This window comes from Monodon monoceros, unplaced genomic scaffold (assembly GCF_005190385.1).
Source record: "Monodon monoceros isolate NGI ecotype Baffin Bay Population unplaced genomic scaffold, NGI_Narwhal_1 Super_Scaffold_21, whole genome shotgun sequence".
Classification (NCBI taxonomy): domain Eukaryota; kingdom Metazoa; phylum Chordata; class Mammalia; order Artiodactyla; family Monodontidae; genus Monodon; species Monodon monoceros.
The window spans coordinates 59,467,815-59,489,473 of NW_021703778.1; the positions used below are offsets into that span (position 1 = coordinate 59,467,815).

General features: G+C 38.3%; 1 protein-coding gene across 1 annotated transcript in view; it reads right to left on the bottom strand.

Moving 5' to 3' along the window:
* The window catches only part of NEDD4 (NEDD4 E3 ubiquitin protein ligase), a 158,408-nt gene extending 137,573 nt beyond the window's left edge, over positions 1-20,835 (bottom strand). Inside the window, exons 1-2 of the mRNA XM_029239278.1 lie at positions 20,608-20,835; positions 6,821-6,894 (exon numbers count right to left, since the gene is read on the bottom strand). Coding sequence (XP_029095111.1) covers positions 6,821-6,894; positions 20,608-20,835 — 302 coding nt within the window. The remainder of the gene's footprint in view (positions 1-6,820; positions 6,895-20,607) is intronic.
* Positions 20,836-21,659: the final 824 nt, after the last annotated feature.

Consider the following 21,659-nt stretch of genomic DNA (forward strand, 5'->3'; position numbering starts at 1 on the left):
AGCCCTAATCTCAGTGATGCAGGTATTTTACCCAATCGCCCTTGTCCAGTTTCCTCCCACTTCCTCTGGAACCTTACGTCATCTATTTTGACTTCTCCCTTTTATATCTCCAGCTTTTCTTTGACCTAGGTTTTTCCAGACATAGAAATGTTATTAAGCTCCCCCAACTCCTTGACTCTCCTTCCTGCCTCCAGCAAAGCAAACTAGATTTCTTTTCTTTCTGTCTCAAACTTTCCAAGAGAATAATCTGTAATAATAATAACAATTAACATTTATATAGCAATTACTCTGTGCCAGGCGCTGTTCTAAACAGTTTATATATATTAAATTTTGGAATCCTCATAACGACCTATAAGGTAGGTATGATTATTATCTCTATTTTACACAGAGAGGTAAGTCAACTCATCCCAGATCACACAGCTAGGAAGCGGAAAAGCCAAGAACTGAAACTCAAGCACCTGGCTCCAGAGGCCTTGCGCTTAACCGTGATGGCATACGACCTCCCTTTCTTCATTTCCTCAACTCCCAGTGCTCTTCACAGTCCTATAATCTGGTTTCCACCTCTTTCCTTCAGATCCATTCCTTGAAAAGTCACCAATCTTGCTAAAACAATAGACACTTTCTAGGCACTTATTTTACTGGTCCTCTGTAGGTCTGATAATACTGACCATTTCCTCTTTGAAACTCATCTCGTTTAGCTTTCATGACAAAAGTCCCTTCTGGTTCTCCCTTTTCTTCTCTCTACATATTTCCTTCACAGTCTCATCCATGGTTTTAACAACTAACTATATCCTCTCAAATATAAATATAAAACATCCTGATCTCACCACCCAGCTAGACATTTCCACCTGGAAAGTCCACAGACAATGTCTGTTCAAGAGTTTTGCCTATTTTTAATTGGCCATTTTACCATATTATTATTGAGTTGTAAGAGGTCTTTATACACTGTGAATTAAAGGCCTTTGTCAGATATATGTTTTGAAAACATTTTCTCCCAATCTGTGGCTTGCCTCTTCCCTTCCTTAACTGTGTCTTTCAAACAACAAAAGTTTTTAATTCTGATGAAGTCTGTTTCAACATTTTTCTTTCTAAATTTTAGGTTCATATCTTTTGAGTCCCATTCAAGAAATCTCTGTGTAATTCAGTAGAGCAAATATTTTCTCCTATGTCTTCTTCTAGAAGTTTATTAATTTTAGCTCTTATTAATTTTCTATATTATGTGTGATAAGGAAAGAGCTTCATTTTGTTCCATATAGATAACCAGTTGTTCTAGTATCATGTACTTAAAAGACTATCCTTTCTGCTGAATTACCTTAATGCTTAAAACAACTGACCATGTACATGTATATGTGTATGTGTGTGGGGGTGTGTGTATACTTCTACACTCTTTATTCTAGTCCACTGAACAATATATCTGTTCTCATGCCAATGCTACTTTGTCTTGTTACCTATAGCTGTACAGAAAGTCTTGAAATTATGTAGCATAAGTTTTCCACCTATGTTCTTCTTTTTCAAAATTGTTTTGGCTATTCTATGTCTTTTGACTTTCCATAACAATACTGGAATCAGCTTATCCATTTCTCCAAAAAAAAAACATGGCTGGGATTTTGATTGGGATTGAGCCAAATCTATTCAATTTGGAGAGAAATACAACTCTAACAATAATGAATCTTCCAATCCATGAATATGAAAATATTTATCCATTGATTTAGATCTTCAGTTTCACTCAGGAATGTTTTATAGTTTTCAGTGTACAGTGCTTGCAAATCTTTTGTTAAATTTATTTCTAAGTTTTAAATTTTTATATTATTGTAAACAGAGATTTTAAAAATTCATTTTCCAATTGTTAATTGATTGATAGGATATAACAATATGACTAATTTTGGTACACTGGCTTTGTATCTTGTGGCCTTATATTTTAGTTCTAGCAGCTTCTTTGAGATTCCTTAGGGTTTTCTATGTACATGATCAGACAGTCTACAAGTAAAAAGTTTCTTCCTTTTCAGTCTGCATTATTTTTATTTCTTTTCCTAGTCATATTACTTGGCTAGGACACCCAGTACAGTGTTGAACTGAATGTGAGAGCAGACAACGCTTCTTATTCCTGAGTTTAAGTTTAAGCATTCAAACTGTCATCACTGGGCATGATATTAGCTATTGTCTTTCTCACAGAAAACCTTAATCATGTCTACAACTCCCATCTATCCCTGGTTTGCTAAGACTTTGTATCATGATTGGGTACTGAATTTTGTCAGATGCTTTTTTTGTTTTTATTGAAATGATCATGTTTTTGTTTTATTCTATTAATATGGTATACTACATTAATTTTCATATGTTAAACTAATTCTGCATTTTATTATTAGTTTGTTGAGAGTTTTTATCATAAAAGGGTGTTGAACGTTGACAAATGTACTTTCTACACCTATTGAAATGATCATGCATTTTTTTCCTTCTGTGCTATATTAATGTGATGATTTACAGTGGTTGACTTTTTTCAAATGTTGAACAAACCTTATATTCATAGGCAAAATCCCACCTGATCATATATTGCTATATATGGTTCAATATAGGGCTACTGAAGTTTTCTATTTCTTCTGTGATCAATTTTGGTAATTTCTACCTTTCAAAGATTTTGTCTACTTCATTTAAGTTGTGCATGATTCTTTATTGGCATGAAGTTGCGCACAGTGTTCCCTTTCTGTCTTTTTCATTTCCATAGGGTCTATAGCAATGCCTCTGCTTTTGTTCCATTATGGTAATTCGTGCCTTCTCTCTGTTTTGCTCTTGATTGGTCTAGCTTGAAGTTTAAAATTTTTATTGATCCCTTCAAGGAATGAGCTTTTCATTTCAATGATTTTTTCCTATCATTGTCCATTTTCTATTTCACTAATTTCTGCCCTTATCATTATTTTCTTCCTTCTACTTACTTTGGAATTAATTTGCCCTTCTTTTTCTGATTTCTTAATCTCAGAACTCAAGCCATTCATTTAGATCTTACTCCTTTACTAAGTTTAGATCTTACTCCTTTTCTAAGTTAAACATTTTAAAACTATAAATTTTCCTCTAATACTTTAGCTGCATCTCACAAATTTTGATGTTGCTATATTTTAATTTCATTCAGTTCAAAATGTTTTCTAATTTATCTTCTGATTCCTTCTTTGACTTATAAACAAAACAAAGTGTATTGTTTTATTTCCAAATATTTGGGATGTTATTGGTTTCTAACTTAATTCCACTGTTATCAGAGAACATCTCCATATGATTTAAATCTTTTCTAAATTCTTGAGATTTGTCCTGTGGTCTTACACATCGCCTAAATTGGTGAATGTACCATATGCCCTTGAAAATAATGTAAATTTTGCACTTGTTTGATTTACTGTTTTATTGCCCAGCATAATATGGCAGACAGACTCTAGGGTGGCTTCTTTTATCCCCACCTCCTAATGTTCATGCCTTTTGTGTTCCCCTCCTCGTAAATATGGGAAGGATTGTGTATTCTAACCAATAATTATATCAAAAGTGACAAAATGTATGTGGTTACATTACAAAAGATTGTAACCCATCTTGCTAGGAGACTTTCTCTCCTATGATAGCTTTGAAGAAGCAAGCTGCTATCCTGTGAGCTGTCATGTGAAGGCCATGTGACAAGAAACTTAGGATGGCCTCTGGCTGACAGCCAGCAAAAAACTGAAGCCCTCAATCTGGCAGTCTGAAAGAATTGAATGCTGCCAACAACCACATGAGCTTGGAAGTGTATGCTTCCCCAAACAAGCCTCAGATGAAACCATAGCCCTGGCCAATGCCTGATTGCAGATTTTCAAGACCTTGAAGCAGAGGACCCAGTTAAACCATGCACAGACTCTGTGACCCACAGAAACTATGAAATCATAAATAATGTGTTCTTCTAAGCTGCTAAGTTTGAGGTAATTATAGTTGTGCAGCAATCGATAAATAATGTGAATATACCATGTACATTTGAAAAGAATGTGTATTTGGCGGTTGTTAGGAAGTGTTCTTTGCATCAAAGTTCATAATATTGTTCAACTTACTGTTTTTGTTGTTTTTTTTAATCTTGTTTTATTAACTGCTGAGAGAGAGCTAATGTTTCCAACTATGATTGTGGAATTTTTTTCTCTCTCCCTCTAATTCTGTCAACTTTTGCTTCATATATTTTCAAGTTCTCTTGGCAGCAACATACAACTTTATGATTCTTTTATCTTCTTGATGAATTTATTCTTATATTGTTGTGAAATATCTGGAAATAATTTTTGTGTTGAAATCTCTTTTATCAGATATTAAAATATCCACTTCAGTCTTCACATGCTTGTTTGTATGGCTATGCATCCCTTCTCTTTCAACGTACTTGTGTCTTTATATTTTAAGTGCATCATTTATAGACAGCATTTAGCTGGGTCTTCTTTTTCAATCCATTCTAATAATTTCTACCTCATATTCACCTTAGTCCATTAATGTTTAATGTAATTATTGTTACGATTAGATTTAGGTGTATCAAATTATTACTAGTTTTCTATTCTTCCCTCTCCCCTTTCTCTCTCTCTCTCTCTTTTTTGATCATTTGTTCTTTTCCTGGCCTTTTGTTTAACTATTTTATTTTTTCAAGAATTTCATTTTAAAATTTCTATTGCTTTTTAATCTATAATTCTTTACATTATTATTTTTTGTTTTTTTATTTTTATTTTTTTTGCGGTACGCGGGCCTCTCACTGCTGTGGCCTCTCTCGTCGCGGAGCACAGGCTCCAGACGCGCAGGCTCAGCGGCCATGGCTCACGGGCCTAGCTGCTCCGCAGCATGTGGGATCTTCCCGGACCGGGGCACAAACCTGTGTCCCCTGCATCGGCAGGCGGACTCTCAACCACTGCGCCACCAGGGAAGCCCTACATTATTTTTTAGTGATTTATCTAGGTATTACAATATACATGCTTACTTTTTATTCCACTTACACTTAATATAGTACACTCTACTAAAAAGGTTCATAGTGCATACCATCCCTGTCCTTTATGCCATAGTTGTTATATGTATTCCATCTATGAGACAAAACAGTAAGTTGTGATATAAACAGGCATATGTTTTTTCTAAAAAATTATGATGAAAAGAGCACAAAGTCTTTCATATGTTTCTAGATATTTACCATTTCTGATGCTCTTCATTCCTTTCTGAGGACCTGAGTTTCCATCTGATATCTACCTCTTTAGCTGGGAGAATTTCCTTTAGCTTTTATCATAGTGCAGGTCTGCCAATGACAAAGTCTCACAGTTTTCTTTTATCGGAAAATGTTATTTTGTCATCATCCTGAAGAATATTTTCACTGAATATAGTAGAGAACTCTAGATTGACAGCTATTCTATTGTTCCATTTTCTTCTGGCCTCCATAGTTTCTGGTGAGAAGTCAGTACTCAACTGAATTATAGGTCCCTTGTATGTAATTTGTCATTTTCTGAGTTTCTTCTGTCAGAATTTTTCTTTATACTTTGTTTTCAACAGCTTGACTATTATGTGCCTCAGTATGTTCTTCTCAGTGTTTATCCTGCTTGGTGTTTTTTTGGTACTATAAACTTGTGTCATTCATCAAACTTGGAAAAAATTTGGCCATTATTTCTTCAAACAACATTTTGCCTCATTCTCTCTCCTCTATTTCTAGGACTCCAAGTACATGTATGTTAGACTGTTCAATATTATCTAACAAGTCCCTGACGCTCTGTTCATTTAGAAAAATTTTTAAATCTTTGTTTCTCTCTCATCTCCGGTTGGGAAATCATTTCTATTGATCTATCTTTAAGTTCAATTAATTTTTCCTCGTCATCTCCATTCTGCTGTTAATTTCATCCAAGAAGTTTAATTTCAAATATTATATTTTTCAGTTCTAGAATTTTCATTTTTTATGGTTTCTGTTTCATTCGCGAGATTTCCAATCTTTTGACTTATTGTGAGCATATTTTCTTTTCTCTACTGTGAATGTGTTTCGTTTTCCTGGCTTTTTATAAATTACATACCTTTGGATTATATCTTAGACATTATAAATGTTAAATTGTGGAGACTGTGGATACTGTACTTTCTCTTTGATGAGAATTTGTTTGTTTTTATCATGTAATTCATTATCTTACTTGGACAAGAACCACAAGCTCTGTTTCTTGGGCAGCAATCCTGATCTCTGTTCAGATCTTTTGTCCTCCAATGAGTTGTTTTGAATCTGCTATCATGTGTGTGATTCAGGGTCAGCCAAAAATGTCAGTGGACATAGTCTGGGAATTTCCTCTCTAGTTCTTTCCCTTCCAGAATCCTCACCATTGTCATGTTTTCTTCAGAGTAAGTCTTCTGATTTCCCAGGCTATGAATATTATAATTTTTCCATGTTCTGATTCCATGTGGCCTCAGACTAATTCATAAAATTGGAGACTCACTCAGTACAACTCCACACCTCCAAACATGGACTCTCCAATAGACTCTCTACCTGCTCTGTTCACTCTCCACTGCCTTTAACTTGCTGGATTTTATAATATGTTCAGAGTTTATGGTTGTTATCTGCAAAAGGATTCGTCTGTTAGAATTTTACTGATTCTCAGAAACAGAACTCAATAATGTATCTTATAACTACCACTCTCAGTTATACCTTTGCCTAAGTTCACAAACTCTGCAATTCAGATGTCAAGGAATTTAGTAAACCACCAACTAGAAACATTATTCTACCTCATACAATAGCTTACTAATAATATTACTCAATTTTTCATCTAACCAAAGTTTGGAAAAAAACTAATTAATAAATACAAAGTTTTAAAATTACAACCCAACTTCTTACACTTACCTAGCTCCCAAGATATCCTTTTTGGCAAGGCCTATTCCAGCTATAACCTTTACCCTCACAATTCGGGAAGTTTCCTAAAATACAAAAATTTATATTTTATTTTCATATATTTATAACTTACTCAAGACACATTATCTTTATATATATATATGTATGTGTGTGTGTGTGTGTATATATATATATATATAAAATAAGGTAACAGGATATTAAAATTAACGGGAAGAATATTTTTCAGGAATTAATTTGATTAAAAGCTATATAAAGGAAAATAAAAACTATATTGTTATTTGTAATGACTTGATTATCTACAAAGAAAAGCCAAAAAAGCTGGAGCCAAACTGTTATAATGACTAAGAATTTATCATTGCTTCCAAGAAAATCTAAAGACAAATTATTGGAACTGATATAGATTTATCATTGTTGCTAGGTACAGGATAACACAAAATTCAGAGTTCATAATCATTTGTAATAATTACTTAGGTAATTATTTTAAAAATCCCATTCAATAAAATATATATTAAATAAAACTATAATGTATTGATATTTTAATGTAGGAAACATTAAATTCCTTGGGTATCATAATAGTATTATGAGGTTTTATATAAGAATGTCTTACTTTTTTTTTTTTTTTTTTTTTTTCAGTACACGGGCCTCTCACTGTTGTGGCCTCTCCCGTTGTGCAGCACAGGCTCCAGACGCGCAGGCTCAGTGGCCATGGCTCACGGGCCCAGCCGCCTCGCGGCATGTGGGATCTTCCCGGACCAGGGCACGAACCCGTGTCCCCTGCATCGGCAGGCGGACTCTCAACCACTGTGCCACCAGGGAAGCCCAAGAATGTCTTACTTTTAAGAGATACATATTGAAGTATTTAGGGACAAAGTAAGATAAAGCCTGAAACTTACTCTTAAATGGCTCAGCAAACAAAAAGTTGAACATGAGCGTATGTGTGTGTGTATGGAAATAAAAGGAATAAGCAAAATGTTACCAATTTATGGATCTAGCTGACAGGTAATCAAGTGTTCATTATACTATTCTTTTTATTGTCTCATAGATTTGAAATTTTTCAAATAAAAAGGTGGGTAAAAAAATACTATAAAACAGAATGCACATTTTAAAAATTTACAAGTAAGCAAAACTGTTAGATACATTCAAATAAAATTAATAAAAGTCAAAACCTTTATGGATAAAATTTGTAAATTATTGAAGAAAATAAGAAAAATATAAATAAATGAAAAAATTCACTGTGTTCATGGAAGTAAATATTTAATATTATCTGTTTTCTCCAAAGTAAATTATAAATTCAATACAATTTCAACTCCCCTCCTTGAATTATTTCATAGCTCTTAACAAATGATTCTAAAATTCACAGGGAAAAGTGAGAATGAGTAAAGAGGTAAACTATAGCATTTGATCACTATCTTATACTATATCTAAAACCAAATTGCAGATACATCAAATTCTAAAAGTGAAAAAGAAAACTTTAAAAATTTCATAAGATACTTTAGAATATTTCTGACATTGGAGTAGGAAAGGATTAAAAAAATACAAACTCTAATGGAAAAAATTGTTAGATTTGACACTAAAATTATGTTTATATATTTCATATGGAAAAAGATGCCATGAACAAAATGAAAAGACAAGGGGACACACAGGGTGGAAATATCTAAAATATATACACCATGGACAAATTATGATTATCCAGATTATATAAAGAACTCCTAAAAGCCACTAAGTGAAGTTTAAACAACATAATACAAGAAATCATAGAGAATGGCCAATAAACACATAAAAAGATCCTCAATTTCACCAGTAATAAAAGAGGCCTCTAGTGTAAGTGCTGCCAAAGCAAGCACAAGAGAGAACTCTAATACACTGTTGGTGGGGGTATAAACTGAAGAATAATTTTGAAGACATATTTGGCAATATCTACTAAAAGTTCTAAATCAATATCCCAGAAATTGCACTTTTAGATATAACCCCTAGATAAACTCTCACTCATGTACACAAGGCCGTAAGTACAACAGTATTCACAGTAGCATTTATAAGATCAACAAATGTGAAATAAATGTTGCCCAACAGATAGCAATCTAACTGATTTTATTGTAAAATTATTCCATCAGCCAGATGAATGGGAAGAAAATGTGGTATAAACACACACACACACACACACACACACACACACACACACACACACACAATGGAATACTACTCAGCCATAAAAAAGAATGAAAATTTGCCATTTGCAGCAACATGGGTGGACTTGCAGGGCATTATGCTAAGTGAAATAAGTCACACAGAGAAAGAAAAATACTGTTTGATATCACTTATATGTGGAATCTAAAAAATACAACAAACTACTGAATAAAACAAAAAAGAAGCAGACAGATATAGAGAACAAACTAGTGGTTACCAGTGGGGAGAGGCAGGGAGAGGCAATATAAGAGTGTGGGACACAAACTATTGGGTGTAAGATAGGCTCAAGGATGTACTGTATATCATGGGGAATATAGCCAATATTCTGTAATAACTAAATGGAAAGTAACCTTTCAAAACTGTATAAAAATTTTTAAAAATAATAAAATTATTCCATCAGCAAGTAGTAGGTCATACTCTTTTCTGAGGAGAGATCTGGGTGGGGGAAAATATACATATCATAGGGTATTTATTTCAATCTTCTTCCATTTCTAAATACTTAGACCCACCCTTATTCCTGGAGGTTTCATTGAATAAATATGATAACAGAAATATTCTATCAGCTTCAAAAATCAGATGACAAATTCAGATAATACAAAAATCCTTGACTAGAGATGCTAGATATTTTATAACTTTCCTCCATCACCAAATATAATTAAATATACAGCTGATCCTGCAAGTAAGAAGAGAAATCCTCAAGTATCAGAAATAAAGATAGAATTGAAAATCAGAGAGGAAAACATAAACTGAAATTTCAGTTTTCTGTGGGAATTGATTTCCAAAAATCTGAAGAGATTTACAGAACTACCATTTTTTTCTTGTAAGATCATTGAATAATTAGGCCAATTAAAATATTCTATTGGCCCTACAGCTGAATTATCCTATACCAGTTGACTGGAAAGTGGCTATACTTTATAGTAGGACTGATTCTGAAAATCAGAAATCTTTTCTCTGATGACTTAATAAGTAAAATTTTTTTCAAGTGGTAAAGTATAATCAAAGGTGCCCTCAGCAAATAATCTTACCTTTTCTAAGTGCAGACAAGTGTTTATAATTTGTAAATGACCTTAATTGAGGAAAGAAATTATCATATACCTCTCTAAAAAAGTTAATCCATATTTGTGGAGCTCCTGACTTAAAATCATCCATGTTAGCCTCTACTGAAACTATCCCCCAGAAGTCTCTTGTTTTTAGCAAGCATTAACTAAAAACAATTCCAGGGGATGATAACTTGCAGTCACAGATACATTCAACTTTTAAACTTTATCCTTCCATCTCCCACCACAAAGATGAGAACTACTTACTTTAGATGCTGTGGTTAAATGATGTAAAGCTACAGTGATTTAAGATTCTTTCAGAAAATTAAATAAGAAATGCCGCTTATTTGCATATTTGCATTCATTTAACTTCATTTTAGAAATTTATGATAGAAAATTGTCCAAACAGCTCTCTTCAATCACATCCATAAGCAGAGATCACACCTCACATCATCTTTGAAAATGAAGAACATGTATGTTGCAACTAGAGACCAAACTCTTAAGTAATTTTAGAATCATGATATTAAAAGTATTATTAACAGAATTCTGGATAGTACCCAAATGAGTAAAAAAGAAACAAAAATGAAACATCTTTTTCTTAATCAAAAAAGAGACATTATCCTCAAGCAGATCAGGGCTCTTCACTAAAGCTGGAATCTTCCCCTTCCACTCACAAGACAGCTTTACTGACTTTTGAAAGCAAAATGGAAAGGTTGTAAATTGCAGGCAAAGATGTGTCATTTTCAGCCAAAAACAAAAACCAAGGAAGTTCATTAGCAGGAAACATTCACTGAAAGAAATTCTAGAGGATGTACTTCAGGCAGAAAAAAAGTTATCACAGATGGAAAGTCAGAGGGGCAGGAAGAAATGAAGAAATAACAAGCAAAGAAAATGTTAACTACATGAGGAAAAAAATTATAAAAAAATAGCAGTGTTAATGATGATAATGATGATGATGTGTGTATGCTCACACAGACATTTAGTGAGCTTCCATTCCACTTGGGATCCAATACAAAATCCTTAATAAACAGCCTTCAGGCCCTGCCTGACTGGGTTCTGCTCTCCTCTCCTCTACAGATTCACCTCCTGATACCATCCCTCTCTCTCCAACACTCTAGCCTTCTTTATGTTCCACTCCATTTCATCTTTTACACATGCAGTTCTATTTACCTAGAAGGCTTTTTTCCTCCACTGCCTGGCTAACTCCTATCCATCCTTAGTCTACTTCCTCAGCTTTTCCTCATACTCTCTCCCCTCCTCCATATAAGATTCTTTTCTTTCCTGTTATATATTTTTATCTTACACTCCTTTTCCTTCAAAACATTTATAAAACATTGATGTGTGATTACATATTTAATGGCCCTTCTCCCTCTAGGCTGTAAATTCAGTGAAGTCTGCTGTCCATCGTTATAGCCTCATAGCCTGACTCAAACACCTTACATATAGTAAGAGTTCAACAAATATTTGTCAAGCAAATACAGAATTCAAGTACTTCATAGGTCCACCTAAAAGCTACAAGAAAAAAAAAAAAAGACAGAAGATCTGGAAGAACAGAGGAACAATTACAAGTTAATTTTGCACATGTTCCATTCATCATCTTGCTGAGAAAGAATCTCTTCTGTTAAATTCTTTTATTTGAGCAACTATGTGCAGTAGGACAGAGGAAAGACCATGTCTTTGTTACAAAAGAGTTCTGGGTTTCGATCCCAGATCTGCTACCTACTGAGATAAGTCCTTGAGCAAATCCCAATCTCAGATTTCCTATCTGTAAAATGGGGAGAGCATTACCTAGTTTTGCAGGACTGTTATGACAATTACAGCCAAAGCATTGAGAACACAGAACCTGGAGCCCAGCATATAGCAAGCATTCAATTAAAGGCAGCTATGATTATATTTCAATTGACTCTTTTACTCTGAAAGAGGATATCTTCATTAAGGCATCCATATGCACTAACATGATTGTTTGTTCACATTACTCTCTTCATTGCCCCAACATGGCTCACACGAGGGAAGCCAGACATTTGGGTCAGGCCAGGAGGTTATGTTGAGCTACAGACATATTTATTCCATAAAAGTTTTATCAAACCCTTTTACCATTTGTCTGTGCTGTGCCTTCCTCCTGTCATTTATCTGCAGACCTCTTAGCCTTACATTCATTTATCCTCTTAAAACTTCAACAGGATTGAGATGGGAACCAGACTAAATAGAAGCTTCAAGAAGGAAGAGGTCAGTAACATCGATTCAGTAGAACAGTGGGTTTAGCAATTCAAATCAGCAATCTTACATGTCTCCAGGTGCTGTAGAACATTCTTAACAACAGACATAGCTAGGAGACAGGCAAATCAACTGAATTAAATATCCTGCTCTACATTAAAAGGCTCATACACCATGATCAAGTGGGGTTTACCCCAGTAAGGCAAGGATTCTTCAGTATACAGAAATCAAACAATGTGATATACCATATTAACAAACTGAAGGATAAAAACCATATGATCTTCTCAATAGATGAAGAAAAAGCTTTCAACAAAATTCAACACCATTTATGATAAAAAAAAAACTCTCCAGAAAGTAGGCATAGAGTGAATTTATCTCAATATAATAAAGGCCATATATGACAAATCCACAGCCAACATCATTCTCAAAGGTGAAAAGCTGAAACCATTTCCACTAAGATCAGGAACAAGACAAGGATGCCCACTCTCACCACTATTATTCAACACAGTTCTGGAAGTTTCAGCCACAGCAATCAGAGATGAAAAAGAAATAAAAGGAATCCAAATCGGAAAAGAAGTAAAACTGTCACTGTTTGCAGATGACATGATACTATACATAGAGAATCCTAAAGACGCTACCAGAAAACTACTAGAGCTAATCAATGAATTTGGTAAAGTAGCAGGATACAAAATTAATGCACAGAAATCTCCTGCATTCCTATACACTAATGATGAAAAATCTGAAAGAGAAATTAAGGAAATACTCCCATTTACCATTGCAACGAAAAGAATAAAATAGCTAGGAATAAACCTACCTAAGGAGACAAAAGACCTGTATGCAGAAAACTATAAGACACTGATGAAAGAAATTAAAGATGACACAAATAGATGGAGAGATATACCATGCTCTTGGATTGGAAGAATCAACATTGTGAAAATGGCTCTACTACCCAAAGCAATGTACAGATTCAATGCAATCCCTATCAAACTGCCAATGGCATTTTTCACAGAACTAGAACAAAAAATTTCACAATTTGTATGGAAACACAAAAGACCCAGAATAACCAAAGCAATTTTGAGAAAGAAATATGGAGCTGGAGGAATCAGGCTCCCTGACTTCAGACTATACTACAAAGCTACAGTAATCAAGACAGTATGGTACTGACACAAAAATAGAAATACAGATCAATGGAACAGGATAGAAATCCCAGAGATAAACCCACACACATATGATCACCTTATCTTTGATAAAGGAGGGAAGAATATACAATGGAGAAAAGACAGCCTCTTCAATAAGTGGTGCTAGGAAAACTGTACAGCTACATGTAAAAGAATGAAATTAGAACACTCCCTAACACCGTATACAAAAATAAACTCAAAAAAAGGCTTCCCTGGTGGCGCAGTAGTTGAGAGTCCGCCTGCCAATGCAGGGGACACGGGTTCGTGCCCCGGTCCGGGAAGATCCCACATGCCGCGGAGCGGCTGGGCCCGTGAGCCATGGCCGCTGAGCCTGCGCGTCTGGAGCCTGTGCTCCGCAATGGGAGAGGCCACAACAGTAAGAGGCCAGTGTACTGCAAAAAACAAACAAACAAACAAACTCAAAATGGATTAAAGACCTAAATGTAAGTCTAGATACTATAAACCTCTTACAGGAAAACACAGGCAGAACACTTCATGACATAAACCACAGCAAGATCCTTTTTGACCCACCTCCTAGAGAAATGGAAATAAAAACAAAAGTAAACAAATAGGACCTAATGAAACTTAAAAGCTTTTGCACAGCCAAGGAAAACATAAACAAGATGAAAAGAAAATCCTCAGAACGGGAGAAAAATTTGCAAATGAAACAACTGACAAAGGATTAATCTCCAAAATATACAAGCAGCTCATGCAGCTCAATATCAAAAAAAACAACCCAATCAAAAAATCAGCCATAAAAAGAAACGAAATTGAGTTATTTCTAGTGAGGTGGATGGACCTAGAGTCTATCATACAGAGTGAAGTCAGAAAGAGAAAAACAAATACCGTATGCTAACATATATATATGGAATTTAAAAAAAAAGGTTCTGGGCTTCCCTGGTGGCGCAGTGGTTGAGAGTCCACCTGCCGATGCAGGGGACGTGGGTTCGTGCCCCGGTCCGGGAAGATCCCACATGCCGAGGAGCGGCTGGGCCTGTGTGTGAGCCATGGCCGCTGAGCCTGCGCGTCCGGACCGCAACGGGAGAGGCCACAACAGTGAGAGGCCCGTGTACAGCAAAATAAATAAATAAAACAACAAAAAAAAAGGTTCTGAAGCACCTAGGGTCAGGACAGGAATAAAGATGCAGATGTAGAGAACGGACTTGAGGACACAGGGACGGGGAAGGGTAAGCTGGGATGAAGTGAGAGAGTGGCATGGACATATATACACTACCAAATGTAAAATAGATAGCTAGTGGGAAGCAGCCGCATAGCACAGGGAGATCAGTTCATGCTTTGTGACCACCTAGAGGGGTGGGATAGGGAGGTGGGAGGGAGGCTCTAGAGGGAGGGGATATGGTGATATATGTATACGTATAGCTGATTCACTGTTATATAGCAGATACTAACGCAATTACACTCCAATAAAGATGTGAAAAAAAAATCCTGCTCTGAAAGATGTCAAAAACTTATGCCAGATGACCTGTAAGTGGCAGGGCCAGAATTACAACCTAGTCAAATTCCATTTTTTATACCCCTGCTCACCCTAAGCAATGTATTTAAAAGGTGCCTCTGAGATTCTATTCCTATATGACATATGAATTGCTAATAGTTAGCTGTTAAAAAAGACTGTAGTCCTTTTTCCTCTTCTCTTCCTGGTGCAGAGGAGTCCATGGCAGGCCTGAGGCAGAGTTTGGGGGAAGCAGGGAGTTTCATGGAGATGCACAGTCAGCATGCCCACCTGCATGGGGCACTGAGGCAAAGAGGGAGGTGTCATACAGAGAGGCTTCAGGAGCATGCCCACTGGCATGGGACTCAGAGGAGAGGAGGAGAGTGTTGCATAGACATACACAGCAGTACTCCCACTGGCACCCAAGGATGCAGGGAGCTGAAAGTGGGGTGCAGGAGTGCAGACAGAGGAGATACCTGCATGACTGGGAAACTAGTTACACCGAAAACATAAGTAAATGGACTGAGCACATAAGTAAATGTATTGAGAATAATGAAACTCAGCATTTTCATTTTTAGAGGAGGTACTTATGACTAGAAAGAACCCTGAAGTACAATATTAGATTTGAATTGGAGACACTTATATGAATTAATTATTTTTAGATATATGAATAGAGATTGATACAGAAATAGCTATAGATTTATGTGTTGACTTATATATGTATATATGTGTGGCACACACATACATTTCAGCTCTCTCTGCTGAGATGGCTGAAGAGCAATGGCATCCAGTAGCACTGAGCACAGTGAGCACACAGATCTTGGCTTCTAAAAACCATATCCTACTAAAAGTAATCAATGTTTCTAGGAGAAATGGCTGATCTCCGACAGTGCCGGGCCAGACAAAATACAAGAGGATCTTGGAACATCTTCGCCAAAAAAGTAATGAAGAGCTCAAAAGAATGATGTGGACTTGTCACAAGAACATAGGAACCTCCCTGCAAGGGCTTCCACTGGCCAAACTGAAATAATGTGAGCCAAAAAAATTTAAGGATAGAAATTAATTACAACCCATTGAATAGGGTGGGATTCTACAAGTCCATGCTGACACAAAAAAATAAATAAATGGATAAACAAATGGCCAAGAAAGGGAAGGCTCTTCTTAACACAGAATGCCAATTAATAAAAATGGAAATAAAAAAATAGTGGCATTTGTTTCAGGTGGAAGTCATCATCGATGGGTAGTAAAACTAGTGGATGGAGATCTGATGAATGAGGGATAGGATACTAGCATAATCTCTGAATACGTCCCCACAAAATACCAATCAATTATAAAGGGAAAAACGGTGAAAATACCAAGAAGAAACCTGGCAGACGCCAAAATTACCAAGTGATCAAGGTTATCAACCACAGTCATGAGACAAGCCAAAATCATGTACCCCCGAAACAATACACTGAGAAGAACACAGTATCATCTCTGTGATTCCTGCCCCAAAAGTGTGGCCTTGACATGATCATGAGGAAACAGTAAACAGATCCAGGTTGAGAAACATCAATAGGTTATACAGCCTGTACTCCTTACAACTGTTAAGGATAAGAAAGACTGAGGAACTGATACAAAGTACATGCAACATACACTCCTAGATGGGATCTTGGACCGTGAAGGAAGAAGAGAAATTATTAGAACACTGGTCAAAGATTGAATGGGATCTATGGATTGGATGGTAGTGTCGTAACACTGCTGACTTCCTGGCTTAGAGGGTTGGATGGCTGTTATGCAGGAAAGCATTCTTCTTTTAGGAAAATACACACTAGAGTATTTAGTCGTGATGGGGAATCGTGTCTGCAGATTGCCCTCAAATGGTTCCAAAAACACTAATGAAAATGGCAAAAAAAAAAAAAAAAAAGGGTTATCGAACAACTGTGGTGAAATATCAACAGTTGGAGAATCTGCTTTAGGAGGATTTGGAGTTCTTCGTACTGTACTTCCAACTTTTCTGTTGGCTTTAAATAACTAAAAAGCAAACTATTAAAAATAAACTATATCTACTTCTTTGTTCCCATGGAAACCCACAAAAAATACTTTAGAATGATGCCGGAATTAAAAAGTTGCAAAAAAGCCATAATGGCAAAAACAACACATGAAAGATTGGGTTAGATACTAACGCAGTTGCTGCTCACACTGTGCTTCTCCTTCTTTGTGTGCAGTGAATATAGGCTGGGAACTTTGTTCTCAGGCTCAGTACAATGCCAGGATAGGCAGGGTCTGCTTCTGCTCAGTGTTAGTGGGTCTAGAAGTGTCAGAATATGCACTTCTTTGTTATCCTGTTTCTTACGCATTGTCGCAGCTGTCGGCATGAGAGGCATCCATTCTTCTGTATGTGCAAACTCTACTCCCAAACTGGCGATGGAGACTCAACCCTTTCCTCTTTATTTCCTTCCTTCTTTTCCTTGTTTCAGTCAGGTTTCAGTTGTCGGAAACAGAAATTACTCTAGATATTTTAAGAAGAAAGATGCTCACACAGGGAATTAGGTGCTTCCAAAATTGTTAGAAGAGCTGGAGAGGCAGGCTGTAGGCTGTGTCTTCAGAGGACCCGAAAACACCTCGTAACTGGCCTACCCAGGAAGCTGCTACGTGTACCCGAGTCAGAAAGGTAGGTGATCAGGAGCCACCGCCAGATCTGTTGACTTTAAGAACATACCAAATCTAGACCGCTATTTCTGTAACTTCCTATCAATACCCACAAAACAAGTTACAGATACTGAAACACTTTTGTAGAAAAACTCAATGTCTACATGACTACACTTGTCAGCAGAAAAAACCAAGGAAGCAAGAAGTTATGCCCCACTTCATTTTCACCTTCCCAGTCTCAAGTAGGTGCACCTCATTGGGAAACCTATTTCACAACCTCTTTCCAGAATGCTAAGTGCAAGAGAGTCTGGGAAACATGGTGTTTAGCTTTCCAGCCTCTGCATAACAGGGAAGTCCACTGAAATGAAGGGGAAAGGGATGCTGAATGGCAGGCCCCATATCTACCACACTCCTCACCACAGCTGAGCGGGAGTTATCCTCTACTGTTAATCCCAAGAGACTGTCAGAGCAAACTTGGTATAAATTATAGTATAATACTTGCTTAGTTTGTTATTCTTTAATGGCAAAATTCTATGCATGGAGCCAGGACCATCTCTTACTCAAAGACACATATGTGGAAGAAGAGCTAAAACCCACCCCAAAGTGAGAGAGAGATATAATGACCTAAATTTTGGCATTCTTCAGCACCAATATGCTCATACAGTGTGACTCAGCGGCTCTTCAGTATATACTGGTTAAATTACACTTCTCTCACTATCTTCTATCCCATTCCTATTCATTTTTCTTTGTTTCAGTTTCAAATCTAAAATAAGAATCATCTCTTTTTGCTGTCATATCAAACCTATCTTACTTATAATCACTAGTCTGTGAGTTTTAGAAAATGACATAGCTGCAGCGTTTTTCTTCCAAAAAAAGGAAGGGGGGGGTTGCTTTTCTAAGCCCACTTTTACTTTTGTGACAGACCAGAAAATAAAAGGCAAGTGATAGGGATGAGATGGCGACCTCCACTAGAAAACAAGTGATTTTTGTCTTTCCCACTAGACTTTGAGCTTCTCACAAAACAGGCAGATGCTCTTTTTTCTGTGTACCTAGTGCCTAGCATACTGCATGATACAGAACAGATAGCTAAAAAACGTCTGTCGAATGAATAACCCAAATTACAATGGAAGAAGTAGAAGAGGACACTTCATCATCATGTCTCTTATCTGCCTATCTCACTCTCTTCCTCAACGTGGAAAAAGTGAACAGGGGAGTGGGAGGGAAATCTGAGTCATGAGGCTGACAACCGGGACCCCCACCCTGTGAACAGAGTGAAACTGCCCAGAAGTACAAATCCTTCATCCAGTTCAGGAAAACCTCAGTTCAGAGGGCCCTTAGTCCCAGATGCTTACTGACCACCCAGCAACTGGCATGATTCAATTTATCTCAGCTGGGCAGAAGAGTGATGTGAGAAGCAGACAACTGAAAACAAATCTGTACAAAGAAAAGAGAGAGAGAAGATGCAAGATGCTATGATCAGTTGGTTCTGCTGGAAGAAGGTGATATGAGAAGTCTGGAATAGCAGAGCCTACCTCTGAGTAGTAACAACAACAGGGAAAGAAAGTCCAAGGCCAGCCTGATTGGGTTGGAGGCCAGTTTGAGACTATCTGCATTGAACAACTTATTGTAGCAAGCAGGGAGATCGGACTGATAAGAAGAAAGCTATCATAGGTTCAACACTGCATTATTTTCCTCTGATCTCTTCTACAGAACAATAATGGAACATTAGCTAGAATATTATCTTCAGCCATATACTGACTGTCCTTCCTGAGGGACTGCTGAGCTGCCACCATTTGTCCACCATCACTTTGTTTCTCTTCTGGTAGCAATAACTAAGAAATTAACTGCATCACATAATCATTCTCAAAACGCTCGGAGATAACTTGCTTGCATCAGCAAGTTGCCCACTGTTTATAAACCAAGAACTTCCAAGAGAAATGTAAAAGACACTTTATAAAAGATGTTTTTTGAAGATACCAAGTTACTAAGAGAAGGTACTATTACAACACTCTTAGAAAATCTAAGCAATCAATCTAAATTAGGCTGAAGGATTTACAGTTAACTGGGTCTAATCCTGGTAACAGGTACATATAACAGTTTAGTCAATGAACAAGAATGCTTAAAATCTTTTCCCAAACTTAACTTGTCACTGTTAGACTAGATAGCCTTTCATTTCCCACCCATTCCCATTTTTGAGACAATCACCAATAACACAGGGAAGGCACATCTCACTTAAAATGTAACTACTCTTTACAAATAGCCTTATTTTTAATAAGCGTTAAGGCATAACCAGCCTAAGTTATTTAGCTGAAAAAGAGACAATTCTCAAATCACAGAATTTTGAGTGAACAGCTGTGGGAAATTCTTTTAAATATTTATACTTTTTGGCTTAATTTTTAAAATACCAGTGAAGACCAGTGAAACACAGCGTGAACTTTCCACACTTGACACTTGCTGCTAAATAGAAGGGGAAAAAAAAACCTATCTGCCTGCTTTCCCATCCCTGTCTCCTGTAAAGGGGTTTTAAAGGATTTCAAATTTAAAAGAAATAACCCAAACAGCTAATGACAATTCTCTTGTAAGTCTTCAGGTCAAAGTCCACAAAGTTAAGCCCAACGGGCCTCTCTGCCAGAGCAGGCTAATCAACAGCTGGGATGCTAAGCTCCAGGGAAATTCGCCCCGCCCCACCCCCGCCCGGAGCTCACGCACACTCGGCCGGGGGTGGCAGGAAGGGGCAGGCGGGGTGCTGCGCGTGCCCCCGCGCACTCACGCCGCTGGCTGCCTAGCCCCCCTCCTCATCACTTCCTGAAGGAAAATGACAAGGAAGGCGGCTGTTCCAGGGAAGAGCGGGGTGTAGAATCTACAGGCTCGCGAAGAAAATGCGGCTCCCTAACGCACCCCACCCCACCCGCCTGCGCGCGTCAGGCAGCCCCGGGAGTCCCCACGGCGCCCGGCGCGCTCCCGGAGCTCGCGCAGAGGGAGGAGGGCGCTGACAGCAGTCCCTCTGGCCGCCGCCGCCTCCTCCCGTTCGGCTGATGGGCAGCGCGATGGGAAGCTCGCCCCGCAGCCCCGCGACCCTCGCACCTCGTCCTCCGGGACTCCGAACACCTCCACCGCGCAAGCTGCCATTTCCGAATGGCTCCAGCAAACCGGACGCACTCGCCCCTGCCCAGAGAGTGGGAACTGTAGTGAGGAGGAGAGGGAGGAGAGGGAGGAGGCGGAGGAGGAGAGGGAGGAGGCGGGAGGAATTGGAGGAAGAGGGGGCGGTGTTCCCCTGGGCGCACAGCGACCCCAGCGGCCGGCCGGCGGCATGGCACGAGGAAGCAGGGCGGGGAGGGCCGGCCGCGCCTCTGCAGCGGCGCGCGTCGTGGGGCTCTGGACGCGGGGACCGCGCGCGGTGGGAAAACGTGCGTGCTGGGGCTCGGGTGGGAGGAGCGCGCGCGGCGCGAGCGCGCCTTCCGTCCCCACGCCAGGAGGATAGTGGCTGACGCGGCCGCCTCTGGGAGCCAGGCAGCTCCAGAGCATTGCGCCGAGCCGGCAGTGGCGCCCGGAGGACGTCCGCCCTTCCCCGGGGAAACAAAGCTGCGGCTTTCCCCGGCAACGAGTCTCACTGAGATCCGCCCCAGAACTCGGCCTCTGACTAGCCACCTGGGATCAGGAGAGCTTAATATTATTCTCTCCACAAACTAAAAATCAGACCGCTTTTTTGTCGGTTAAGGCTGCCGATTCCAATAGAAGCTGGACCTTGAGACGCCCAGGCAAAGCCCAGCCTGAGCATGGTAGCAAACGGGGAGGCCTATAGGGATCGCATCAGTCTTGGACTCAGGATCTGAAATTCTCTCCTGTGATTTGTAAACACTGTACCAATCAATGTTTCCTGTCATATGGTCTGTCCATCTTTAAAGCCTACCAATAACGTCCAGCCTCCAGGCTTAATGCTCTAAATCTGCTTAGCTAAGTAAGCCTTGATCTGCAGCACCACTGGAAAGTAGCGAAGAAGGGGGAAAATAAACTAGGACCTCCTGTGCTATGGAATAATCATGCTTATTTTATAGTCATGTCTGATGGGGTTTATAGTTCCATAGTCACAGGAAGACTCTTACCAAACAAACCACCCAAAAACAGAATGGGGAAAA